Source organism: Poecile atricapillus, chromosome 1 (genome assembly GCF_030490865.1).
Source record: "Poecile atricapillus isolate bPoeAtr1 chromosome 1, bPoeAtr1.hap1, whole genome shotgun sequence".
NCBI lineage: Eukaryota > Metazoa > Chordata > Aves > Passeriformes > Paridae > Poecile > Poecile atricapillus.
The window spans coordinates 10,445,407-10,459,620 of NC_081249.1; the positions used below are offsets into that span (position 1 = coordinate 10,445,407).

A 14,214-nucleotide genomic window follows, 5' to 3' on the forward strand; every position below is an offset into this window, starting at 1 on the left:
AATGAGAGGAGAATAGAACATGTTAATTTTATTAGTAAACAGAGCTCTAATATCTCAATATAAACTTTAAATGAATGAGTAAACAAACTTATAATATTGTTATGATTACTTTAAAGACTGCTAATCTAAATACACATATATTCTACTAATTACTTTCCTTACTGAGAGTCAATAAAGATTGTTAAACTGAACATATCAGTTTTAAGTTAAGCTTACTATTAAGTTCCATTTTGGAGCTTTTATTCTGTGAATAATTCTTACTGTCCAGTGGACTGACATATGGACTGTGTGAAAGATCAGAGCCTCGTAATACATGAGCTTCTTTTGTCTGATAAACAGGCTGTATCTGTTCAGCTGCTATTGATTCTTGCTGTAGTACTGCATCCCCAAAGACTAGATTTCTGTGTTCTGAAACAAAACAAAAAAATGTTGTTTGAGGTACAAGAAAACTGAAGACAGAAACTGCATTAAACTTATCTTTTACAGTCTTAATCTGCATAACCTTTGAGTCTGTTTCAATTATATTCTGGTTTTTTTTTTCCTCCTCATTACTGAAGAGTAGGATGTGCAATGCAGACCCTCCACTGCCCAGAAAGATTCATGAAGGCCTTTGCAGTGGTAGCTGACCATGTAACATTGTACAAAGCTGGCCTCTAGCATCATCTCAGCAGCAATTTCTTTGAATTTATAGAGTGCTTGCATAATTTGAACTACTTTCACATAAATTTTATTCTTTGAGATCAGTGATGGACAGGATGATATGTTTGGGATTCTTTACTAGACCCAGAATCACAGAATATCCTGAGTTGAAAGGGGCCCACAAGGATCATTGATCTAGAACTGCACAGGCAGTTCTAGAGCCACACCCTGTGCCTAAGAGCTGTGCAAACACTCCTTGAGCTCTGTCAGGCTGGTGCCGTGGCCTGGGGAGCCTGCTCCACTGCCAACCAACTTTTCCTGATATCCACCCTAAACCTCTCCTGTACTGGATAGACACAGTTTATACTTCTGAGAGTTACCTCCAGGACTCACAATTGTTTTCTGGGAGTTATTCCATCCACTCATTATTAACTTTCCTGAGTTGGATCAAGTGGTAGAATATGACTTCTTCTCTGTTGCATGTTAGACTATAGATAACAACAACCTTCTGATACCAACCCTTGTAGGCATCTGCACGTTGTTTAAATTCTCCAAATTACAATTATATGCATTAGCCAAAATGTCTTTTGCTATTTATTCATGAAGAACTTCTAGCTTGATAATTTTTTTACTTGACAGTGTTGAAGTTCTTTTGTTATTCACAAGACTAATATACATATAATATTGTGAACATTTATTTTTTGTAAATTAGTGTGTATAATGAGGATATCTATATATATGGAGAATATATATTTGTAGATATACGTGTTTTATACATATAAAATCCCTCATAAGCATTCCACTTACATTTTTTTTAGGTTTTAGGTGGTAGTAGTTGCCATTGCTATGGTAACCTTTGGCATTCAGCTCCTTTTACACAAAAAGCACTGTCTTTTTCTTGTTTATCCTGAACATTGCAGATACTTTTTTTCATTACAGTAAATCATTATTCACAGAAGTCAAAGGTAAAAAGCAATCTTTCAAATGTCTCTACTGTAAAAATGCTTCTTAATTCTAATGATGCTGAAAAATATACTTTCTGACTATAGTTTAAATTTTTGTTTGTTTTTCTATTGTACTAACAGGTGTCAGAATTATTTAAGATGTTTTTGTTAAACACAGAAAATATACTGTAAGGTATTTAATCTAAACAGGCTCTTTATGACTTAAAAATATCGTCTCCTTGATATCAGTATGATGAACACTCTACCAATACAGGTTCCTCTGCTTTTCCATTTTTTTAAGTCCTGGAAGTCATCAATGTTTTAGTTTCAGAAAAAACCAGAGCTGTTTACTTCTTGCTCCTCTTACAATAAGACCTAGTAACTGTTACTTGGACCTGGGTTTCTTGTCTCAAATGAATTTTCCAAATTAAAGGGAAAGGGGTTTTAAATGAAATTTTATTGTAAACTTAGAAAACAAACAAACAAACAACAATCACTTATTAGAAAGGGTTTTTACCAACTGAACCGCTGTAAAAGATAAAAATACCTAGTGCCAATGCAGGCATCAGTACTTTAAGAAGATAATGCTATGTGCTTTGTTATTACTATGATTTTCAAGGACATCTAATTTTCCAGTATATATATTTCTGTACACATCTACCACACCTTAAACAAGATAAATAACATCTTTCAGGCTCAGGGAGTCAACAGGCAGAATTAACTGGTATCATCAGTTTTCTCTTATTCTTCCTGCTCTAAAGCCACCATTGTAGGGGGATTTCAAGATAGGCAGTTCAGAAACATAAAATTGAACAGGGCAATTTTGGAGGATAAAAGATGTTATTACAGGCTGAACTAAGAACTCTGTCATTGGAAATCATGGGATTTAAGCACTTCATAGTAATTACAGGGGACTACTGAGGGGACATCCTGTAATATATACTTTGCATTACACATACTTATGTTCTATGCTACCAAATCTCTGAAAATATTTTTTTATTTATGAATTATGATGGTAATTTAAGGAATTTCTGAGAGTTGGTTTCCCTCAATTGGATATTTTCCAGCTCTCCATAAATCTGGGTCTTGCACCTGTCTCTGTGTCCAGGCTGTGGAAACTTTCACTGAGCCTTGTCCCAGACAGGATCTGAATGCAGCAGAACCTGGGAACCAGAATGGGCTGCTGGATTTCATTGTCACTGACTTAGAATCTGTCCATGAGTATTTCATTTGGGTTGGGATCAGCTGCTCACTGTTCCCTGTCTCACACCAAAGAGAGCTCTGGATTTAGTTGAGATGAAACCCGGGGGAAGAGGCTCTCTCCAGGAGCCTGTCTGGTGTGCTCCAGCAGCTAATGGACCCTTGGTGGGAGGGATGTGGGTGTAGCTGGGCAGTCCAGGCAGTCCAACACCCCTCAACAGGACACGTGTCCTCTGTGCTGGCTGCCCCACCTTCCAGCCACCACCCTGTAGTCACAGGGACACTGAAGAGCCGTGGAAACACTTGCTCAGTGTGTTGTGTGGACAGCAGCATACAGACCATGCCAGCTCTGGAGATCTCCAGAAGGGATGTTTGAGAGTGTCAAGACACAGCAAGGTCGGGGTAAGGGGCTGCAAGCAGGGTTCTCTCCCAGAGTTCCCACAATACCTGAAAGAGGAGAGCAAAGCTGGCTCTGGCAGCAGTGAGAAAGGTGTGCTGTGGACACACAGAGTAGCCCAGGTCAAAGTCTGAGTTTAAAAACGGCCCTGAAGCCCTGAGCAGAAACCCCAGATGAGGTTTCTCACAGCCATATCTCACTAAAGGCATATGACAACTCAAACTGCTGTGCCACATCAGAACTGGCCTTAAGCAGGTCAGAGCCCCTGGGTGTGGAGAGGAGGAGAACATCGCCCTGACAGTCAGAAGTTAATGTGGTTTCTCACTCATATTTAATTTTATCAGATGGATGCAGCCATAGGGTGGGTAATAGTAACATACTGCAGTATCCTGGCTGGAAATGCAGTGTGCACTGTCACCTTTGTGAGGATGAAATATGTAAAATACCCGGCACACACAGGCAGAAATTCTGGTTTGGATTTCCATAAAACTGAGTCACTGTTTGTTCTGTGTAAAAGTTTTGATTTGGGGTTTCCTTATCGTGCTTTTGATGGTTACACTTCAGAAAGTTATGACATTTGTGGCTTTATTACCAATTACATGGATATTTTTAACAAATAAGAGAGTTGCAAAATATGCTACTCTTTCACCTAGGTTACATTTAATCAAGCATTTCTTTATTTCCTCTAGGGAAAAGTTGTTACCTACACTTAATCCAGCTGTTGAGGCAAAATTCTCTAAAATACATGATTGCATCTCTGTCCTGATGAAGGAAACTTTGTAGGAAATAAAGAACTGGAATTTTGAAGTTCATATGCTTAATAAATAGCTTTAATTAGTGCAGAAAAAGAATGTATGTTTTATCAATTATATGGAATGTTTCTATTTAAACTATTGATGCACAGCATCCATTAGAATCCAATGCATTTGCTGTATAATTATTAATTGTAAATGGTTATTAAGTTTATTGCTCTCTCATGTATAATAAAAATGGATTTGTATATGCCTAAAACCAACAGTGACTGACATGACCTTGCTTTTTCTTAGCCAATTTAGTTGTCATTTTCTTTGATAGGGATGGACACTCAATGGTATGATATCAGAAACTAGGGCAAGAAGAATAATACAATCAATACAATTCAAGATATAAAAGTATTTATAATGTAATTGTAATGTAGAATGTTTTTAATTTATATCATTCTGCAGAATCTACCTACTGGGAAGAGGAAAGAAATTAAATTTTTAATTGATGGATGGCATTGCTATGGTTGTTTTGGTTGCAGTTCATTATTTTTTTGGTAGTTGATGGGTGAAAGACAGACTGCAAAGGCGAGAATGGAATATGCAGAGCTAAGTGTTGTCCCAGGATGGGCCCACAGCAAAACCTGAGATCAAGATCAAGATAGAGCAGTGTCTAAAATGAGATAATCGCTTAGAGTCCAAATGCAGAGAGGATATAGAAAATAAATATAAATTAAGAATCCGCATGAATTCTGTGAAGTCAAATGAAAACATCAAAAGTTCTGAAAATGGGTTAGCTCTTTCTTTAAGCAATTTAATTGCGGAAGTTGCTTGACGAAAACAAGTTTTCTTATTTTGTTATCTGTAAGAATGGCCTTAAATAGTACAGTTAATGCTCTCACATTCTAATACATAATTATTTATACTACTTTGATGTTTTGTGTATTTTTTACAAGGTGCTAATTGTGCTGAATCAAGCTAACAGAACTGTGAAATTTGTGGGTTAACATTAACATAATCCTACAGCACATTGTTTAGCAACAGTATAGAAATGAAGTTTACAGAATGTTTTTCCCATTATGAAGAATAAAACGTATGTTTCTTACAATAACAATTTCTATGACATAAATCATGTATTTTAGGAAATCCTATAAATAATAGTGATCCTTTTCTTGTGGGTCAATTGATTGTGATGTTTTGCTAAACCAGAATCTATCACAAAAGTGGTTTTATAGTTTAACAAGGAATGTTTTCAAAATACCTAGGCATTAATCAAAACACAGATGCAAAATTAAGATTTAGTTTACAACAACAAATGAATAACCTTATGTACCCCATCTTATGACCTGTTTTCAAAGGTCTTTCCTTTCACCTTTGGACAGCTTCTTAAAAACACCAGTCTTGTGACACAGAACATCAAGTGCAATCCAATTATATAGAGTTTCACTGACAGTACATCCAAATTGGCATTTGTAAATCTCTGTGCAATATCATGTACAATGATACCAAAGAATATTAAATTTCACCTGTAGAAGGTCAGGTCCAAGGGTTCAGAAGAGAGGCAGGGAGGAAACAACCAATACTTGCATGATTAAATGTAAATTTTGCTGTGTATTACCCCAGCAGTTGTCTTTGGTTCATTTTTTTTTTCTCTTCTTGCTCTCTGGAGGCAAAATAAATCCATTATTTACTAATATGATAAAATGAAATTGCTCCCACAAGCCACTGCTTAACATGGTCCCTGCTGGAGTGTCAGTACATATATGAAAAAATTGAGCCAGTGTGACTGTTGTTCTTTGCTTGTCAACCCAAACACATAGGAATAAAGCTCCTTATCGTGTCAGAGCTCATGAGCAATGCTTATGTGCTTTGTAATGTGTGCAAGCCATACATTCTCATCCAGAACCTCCTGCTTGGCTTCAGGGTGTCTGTCTGCACCTTGTTATTGAGCACGTGCTAAGAAAACCAGAGAGAAGGACACATCAGAAAGGAAACAGTGCCCAGATTTCAGTCACCCACTGTCCACTGTTAGTGGCCACCCAAAAGCCACTATTTTGGCTTGTGCCTGTCAGAGGGAAAGGGTTTGAGCAGATGAAGATGCAGATGAATGGCTACACTGGGGTATTTGAAATCAATGACTTGTCTCTGATGGCAAATTAGGGTGGATCCCTAGGTAAAGGTGTACAAGGCCTTTAATTTTCCTCCACTCCAAGTTGTGTGCTTGGGGATCCCTGAGGCAGACACACGATTTCTGAGTTTCCACAGTCCTCAGAGTACTGCTCTCTTATGAATTCCTTCTCCTTTCTGCTGTGCCAAGGCTTCAGCAGTTTAGCTGTTCAGCATTGGTAGTTAATTAGGCTTCTCCTTTTGTGGGTTTTGAACTTTCCACCTGGTAACAGGATTGTGCATGGTAAAACAAACAAACAAAGAAAAGCCTCTTTGCTTTTAAAGTTTAAAAAGCTATTGGAAGTAGAATCATGTGTAGGCAGATGTAATACAGACATTCAGCAAGGGAAACTCTCACTTAGGTGCACTCAGGGGAGGTGTCCCATAATTTCCAGAGCAGGAAGCTGCCTGATGATGTTCAAATGGATCCACACCTACCGCTGCAGCAAAAATTACATTTTCTCTTATCATTGTAGCAGCATTTAGGTATTTAATCATGGCAAGAGGCATTTTAATCACTTGGCCTGTTGACAGATTCTCTCTGATTTTACTAATGTTTTTATTGGTTTATACTTTTACTGGGAGTAACAAGGTTTTTTTAGACATGAACAATAAGCACTGAAAATTTTTAAGCTTTAAATGTGCATATTTTTTTGTTGCAACTTATTTGTTTTCCTTCTCCTTACAACTGTCATTTCCAAGAGCAAAAGAGAGAGGAAGAACACAGAGTGAAGGGAGATTCATTTTGCAAGTTTTGGAATGCAAATTCAATGATGCTAATATCAACCCCTACTGATTCTTTTACATTTAAGCTTCTGATAAGCCTCCCATGCTGAGAAGAGTAATTTTTTTTTGTGAGGAACAAGAGAAAATATGTTTTAATGTAGTGTCCAAAATGAGAGATGATTCTGGACCAAAAGAAATGGAAAATTATTTGCTGCATGATTTTTAAAGTATTTTTTTTTTCTTGTAACTCTGAGTAAAGTAGTAAAAAAAAAAAAAAAACAACAACAAAAAAACGACCTCTGTTATAATGTGCCTTTTAATTATGGTTTGACTAATTTTGAACAATAAAATATGATAACTCTGATAAATTATCACAGTAGTTTTAATAAATAAGTTAGATAAGTGACTGCAATATTTAATAAGGTCAATATTCTGCCTATATTTTCTCCTAAAAAATGAAAATCATCAGTAAAATGGAAAAGATTATCTGTATTCCCCTGTAGTAATGTCATTTTGTTTGGTGAATTAAACTTCTTAACATTCAAATAATCATATAGTTTGCCCATACAGAACCAGATTATCTCCTAGAGAAATAATTGAGCATCTTTGTTTTTATCCTTTAAGTACACCTTAAAATCTATTATAATCCTGTAAAGGAGGATTATTAAACTAAACAAGAGTAGCACATTTAATGATGATCTTCTAACAAAACATTCTGGCTAATCTCTGATTAGTGATTACATTTCCACACCAATCTAACACACAGGATAACTGAATTTCTTAAGATGTAGGCTATCTGCAAGCCCCCCTTATAATCTGTTTTATAATCTGTCTTCATTTCATTTCTTTAGCAGTTGGCAGTGGCCAAGTCAAACAGTCCTTGAAGCAGAAGATCAATCAGTCACTCTAGACAAAAACTGCTCAGATATTCCCAAAGTGCTGGAAGTACTTATCTAATCTTTTTGTAGTGAACTGTAAACTTGCAGACATGGTAGCAATATTTTTATTCTTGTTTATATATTTCAGGACTTTTTTTTTTTTTTTTTTTTTTTCATAATTATGGTTAAAAAATACTCAAAATGAAACATAGGAAAAAAGTTTTAATAAAGAGTCCATTTGAACAATGCAAGTGTAAATTCACTTAAAGACCATTGTATTTTCTTGAAAAGGATTTTAAAATTGATAAAACACTGATTTGTAATGCATTTGCTTAGTGATAATTTCACTTCAGAGGTACTGCCATATTGCCATTAGATACAACTGTTATAAATGCTATTATATTATACCATTAATATTATAGTGATTATAGTTAACCTGAGACATCCAACATTATTTATTTTTAAGTTTTTTTCTGTGATCAATAAATAAAGTATCAATAGGTTGTTATTTCATCTCCTTTTATACTTGCAGACGGTTTGACAAATCTTTGGAAAAGTGGCAGATTTTTCATTCTGACATGAAGAGATTTAATCATTGGCTAAGTGAAACTGAAGAAAAGCTGTCAAGAGCACAGATAGAGGCTGGAGACGTGGGGCTTGTGAAAACCAAGCAATTTATCCAGGTATGATTTGATTAGCCTATATCCTGTTTTTCTCTAGGGTTTAAGAAATTTTCAGGTCCAGGTAATCTGTATTTTTTTGCAGTTCATTTAAGGAGGATTTCTAGTGTTAAGTGGACGGTGACAATTTTGTTCAGATGTTTCTGTTGTTCTGGTTAACTAAGAATTTTCATTAAGTGCTCATAAATTTCCGTCTGGTATTTATGACCAGCAGGAGTATCAGACTTACTTTTAAATTCTTGTGGAAGAAATGTGATTAGCCATTGAGCTGTACTAGAGATATTCCGTAAATGATGTCTTGCAAGTATTGCTTATTTTGCCTGTTTCATGTTTTAATCAAAGGACCTGGAGGATGCTTTTATTTGTGAAATGCAGTGTGACAGAATAACCACTTAGTTGCTGTGTGTCCAGCTCCAATTTGTATGCTTTTCATCCTGCAAGCTCTCTGAGCATCATAAGGAAAATAATAACTCTCATTTATTTCATTTTCCTCTTATGTGATTCAAATGGTAATGGGTATGGGTATGAAGAACTAATGGGTATGAAGAATTAATTCCAAACTGGTGTTTTGGAAGTAGATAGTGTCAGCTGAATAACTTGACCAAACTCTGGATTCATGTTATAAATTACTACTCGTACATAAGAAAAAAGTGCTGTTAAAATAATTGTACTGGTACATTTGAATTGCTGGATTGAATTACTGGATTTTCGGTTGAAAGAAGTTAGGTCTGACTAACAATAAAGCCAGAGGTTTCTTTTTAATGCAGCACTAACCTACTTCATGGCCTAGAGTTAAAAACAATAAATCATGACGTTTGAATTTTAATATTTCAAGTCAACTTTTTTAAGATTTCAACTGTTATTTCTTGACTGTAAGACTGAAAAGGAAACAAAATTGTGTGGTGCAAATATGAAACAAAAGATACAACTGTATCTTAGTCTAATGATACTACACTAAGCTGTAGTAGCTTAAATAGCAAATTTATTTTTTTTCTGCACATTACTTTCAACGCTTTGAATACTGAAGAAAGGTTTCTAAGATCTGACTTACAAAACAGAATGTCATCAAGGAATTAAAGGTGCTTTTTGTTGCATACGTAAAAAGTAGTAGAGCTTATGTGCATGTTCTCTGAAACTTCAACTCCTTTTCTCTGAAACTTCAACTCCCTTTCTCTGTTTGAAAAATATATGTATTAATGTATCTAGGTAGATACAGAGGTGTTACAAACCCTTACCCATTCTTCTTTGCTTTGCCTGTGCACCTTTCTTGGCACTATTCTTGGATCCTTGAGCAGCTTCAAATGAGGTTTATGAAAAGAAAATGGATCCATGAAAGAAAAAAAAAGTGTTTGTCTCATTTTTTCTAACCCCTTGCTAACTCAGCATTTTCCCTTGAAGGAAGTTGATTTTTGAGAGTGCCCAGAGGAGGGTATGATGTATTGTAGATGTTACAAATGCACTGGGTGTGTAGCACATTTCAGTCTCAGCAGATTAGAAGCATTATTTTCCTATCATCATTAAGAAAGAGGTTCATCCCAAACTGAACATCACACCCTAAGACCCTGAGATGATGTCTTGTTATGCAGAACCTTTATTTTGGTGCAAAAGACTGCTTCTTGTTAAGTTTTCCCTTTGACCTAGCCTCCTTCTCACTTGTTACCCATTTATAATTTTCTTATGCAACATATGAGAACATTTTGAATATATGTCTGCAGAGTATTCTTTTTGCCATCAATCAGGCTTTTTCTTTCTTTCCTTCTCTCTTGTGCTAGAAATCCCATGAAGTCACAAATTTGTCACTCAAAAATTTTGTCTAGTTCAGTACAACAGACAAAAGTAACTCTCTAATGAAAATTCAAGTGGTGCAAAAATATTCCAATTAACCTCAAGAATGCAGATCCAATGTTAGTTAACATTTATTTGTGACAGAATGCTAAGTCTGAAGTTGCACTGTTTCCATTATTTTCATTGCTTCTTTATTTTGCTGGGTTTTGTTTCAAAAGTGTTAGGCTTCTGTGAGGCTGACTGAAGAGATCATTAGAATTTCCATTAGGGAAACAGTTAAAACAGCTGAGCGTTCTGATTTACTAGAGTAGCAACTTGTTTTATTAATGAGATCATGCTGCTTAGTGAACCATATTCAGAATTAACAGGGTTTGTTTGAAAATGCTTTACAAGCAAGTGAATAGTCTGGTACTCGAGAAGGAACTGTTACAGAAAAAAAATATACAAAACCTTCAGATGTGTAATATTATTTCTGAGTAGGACTACTTTGGAAAAGTAAAAATTAATGTGTTCATTAATATTCGATAAATACATAGAGTCAAATGCTTATATAAAATGAAATAGTCAACAGTATGATTAGATGATTATGATAATAGAGGTTAAAATGTAATTACATTTACCAGGTGTATTTGGGGAGGGGAGGTGTGTTCCTTTTTGCAGCATAATGGCAACATTATGTATTATAAATAATGTGAATGAAATCCAAGAATAGTTTCACTTCAGGTCATGAACTCCTAAATATTCTTATTATGAATTTTTCTCTAGACTTTCAGAGATCAGAACTTATGGTGCTGAAAGAAATACCACATTTCAGTTTTTAAGAAATTGTGACTGACATATTTTGTGATTAGGTGATACAATATTATAAAGGATGTTTCATGTATAGCACATCATGTAATCCCTTTGAAATGTATTGAACTCTGTCTTTAAAGTAATTAAGGTTTTTTTATTCTCTCATTGTGACAGAGAGGTCCTTCTGACTCTACTCCTTAATGCATGGTGACTGTAACTTCTTCAGCTGCCTGCATTTGTACTTAGTTTATTTATTTTGGTGCCAGGACTGAGTTGTAGTTCAGTTTTATCTGCTCCTTGATGTTTATCGCCTTCTGTTCTCCTAGGCTGCAGTCATTTTCCCTATCAGGCCATGTTCAGTTCACTAAAGCCACAGTTTTCTAATCTGCTTTCACATGGTAGCCAGACAACTTGTCTCTTACTTCCTGTGCTTATTTCTTTTTCTGGAACACGAGTTCTCAAAATAGCACACTATACCCAAACTGAAGTACCATCTGTAGCATCGACAAGGTAGCTCAGGTGCTGCATTTTGTGGCTACATCATACCATGGATAAATGTTGGAACAGAATTTTCAGTCATCTGTCTAAGCTTTGTTATTTCATTTTCTTGTGATCTGCCTTGCAGCCCCAATCTACATTCCATTCCACATGAGGAAAAAAAACCAAAAACAAACCAGAAAAAAGACCATATTATACTGGAAACTAATGTTAGGTTAATATACAGCAAATAAGCAAGCAAGGATTAGAATTGGGGTTTGAGGGGGATTGTTCATGTAGGTACATGCTAAAAAAGCTACAAAAAGAGGAATTCTATAACAGTTTCAGAACTGGGCTGTGAAGTTACATCCCTGAATCATTACTTGAGAATATAAAATAGTATTTTTATTTTAAAAAATATAGAACATTCTGAATATCTGTTCTTTGCATTGGTTTTAAGATTTGCTCAGTGGTCTATATTTAGTATCTAATTGTGGGTTGCAAGTTTAACTTCATTTTATTATTTTGAGTGGTGCAGTTTCAATAGCAAAATTATTCATTTCTGGGTCTTAATTTTGAAGAAATTTCATTGTATTCATGATGTTCATTTATTGTGACTGGTCAGTGACGAGTGCTTTATTTTTCATAATTTCATAGATTCAAAAATATTCTCATATCATTAATGATTTCTCAAGTATTTGTTTTCATTTAATGCCATAAATATCAAGGGTATGTCTATTTTTTAAGGTCTCAGAAGACCTTAAATAGTGGAGGATGTGTCTTATTATTTATACTCAGACTTCTGAGGATACCCTAGTTGTGGAAATCGCTCTGCAAATTACAGATCTCAAACTGTTCATACATTGAACTGTCCAGTATTTACATTTTAGACTGCTCATCCCTGCCTGCAAAAGGCTTGTGAGTGACTCAAGCCTTCTCCAGACCTCGTTTCTGCTGCACCATACTGTCAGGAACATCACATTTTTGCCTTGTAGATGTTTAAAGTAAGAAGATATCAAGAATCCAGGCTTCAGTGCTGAAAGTCATGGTCATGCTAATAATTTCTCTCTTTTATATCTAAATTGGATTATATGGATGTTGATGATTTAATAACCACCAAATTTAAACAGTTCTTTCTGGAATAGAGCACAAATGCAATCAGAGTAGAGAAGAGAAAAAAGTGTTTCAGTGCTCAAGGCCATATATTTTCTACCATGAAAGCACAGTGGCAAGTAGGTGGATAATTTGCTGTTTAACTCCCAAATAAAAATATTGAAAAAATACTTTTATATATATAATTATGTTTGCTTTCATATTTTATATTTCGTATTTTTGCATTTATTTCCTGCTTTACTGAGTGATAAAGGTTATTCCACTAATTTCTGATTCTCTTTATTTCAGTTTGGATTCAAACAGTTGAATTTTGTTCCATCTTCTTCAATTTTGACTTGTGTTTTTTGGTGATTATACTGTCAGAAAACTTGTAGAACTGTATCAAAATACTCTGGTTGAAGAGATTTCCATCACTGCTTAGTGATTGTGTAAGAGAGAGAAAATACAGAATTTGGAATAAGTGAGAAACCAATTTAGCACTGTTTGAGAAGAATATTTAATTAGAGCAATCAAGGTATATATAAAAATGTCTTTCATATTGCAAGGCCGTGTCTGGAAGGATATATTTCTGACAGGAATGTATTATTGCCTAATATTTTATAAATACAAAAAAGCACACAATCCCTTACTATTATGTTAAAAAGAGATTCTCTAGGCTTTATTTCGTTTCATTTTTTTTAATGTTTCCCTTACAATTTTACACAGTAAAAAATAGTACTTTGACTAAATATCCTGAACTAGGTTCAAAAATGGTGTAAACATGATTGCCAGCATCCATGACTGCTGTCAGCTCTTACTTACATATTGACTGGATCATTTATTCAGAGAAGATCTGTTTTCTTTCTACTGAGTATCGCCCCCTTCTCAAACACCTCTGAGTGCAGAATGCTGCTGCCCCTAAGAAAGAAAAGACTCAGAGACATCCCAGGGATTTCAGTCTTTTGTATAGATTGTAAGGTCTCAGTAATATGTTTAAAGTAACATACATGAGCCCTGCATGTGACACCTGGGCCCAAACTAAGCAAAACACTTCTTTCTGTGTTTTGAGCTCATCTTAAAAATAGCTTGAAGAGCCTTTCTTGACTGAGGTTCTATCAGCAATGGAAAGACTTCATTTTCACTTAATTCCTAGTAAAACAGTTACTGCTTCTTCCTTATGCTAAACAAAATATTAAACAATACTGTCATCTCTACAAGTTAATTTCTGTATATGAATATAAACCCTTACCCTTTCTTTTACTGATGAAAGACTCCTCACCATTGTTACTTCTACTAACAGAAGTGATGAAATACCAAAATAGTTTATTCCAAATTTGTAGTAAAAATATGTTATTATTTCAAGCTGTAAGATGTATTTCTTCACAAATAAATCTGTTATTTAATTCTTCTTTAGTGCACACAATGCCTAATTTACAGTATCCTATTAAAAGCTTCTAATTAATTTATTGTCACTGGTACTAGGACATTAACATGTCTGAAGGTTATGGGAAATAATAAATTTAAAGTTGCTTATGTAATTTTGCCTACTCTTGCACCATTAGGTGACAATTTGTGGCTTATATTTAAATTTCATTGTAAATCATGGCATTGTTTACTCTAAAAATTGAATTAAATCTTGTAAGTAATTAATTAGAATGCATTTTTCAAACATTTCATTATGAAAATTTTTGAAATAGC

The 14,214-nt window shown here is 34.8% G+C and overlaps 1 protein-coding gene across 4 annotated transcripts in view; it reads left to right on the top strand.

Moving 5' to 3' along the window:
- DMD (dystrophin) overlaps nucleotides 1–14,214 on the top strand; it is a 1,141,085-nt gene that overhangs the window by 594,602 nt on the left and 532,269 nt on the right. For all 4 annotated transcript variants that reach the window (XM_058829412.1, XM_058829411.1, XM_058829410.1 and 1 more), the window contains one exon: nucleotides 8,223–8,373. In XM_058829412.1, the coding sequence (XP_058685395.1) occupies nucleotides 8,223–8,373 (151 nt within the window). The remainder of the gene's footprint in view (nucleotides 1–8,222; nucleotides 8,374–14,214) is intronic.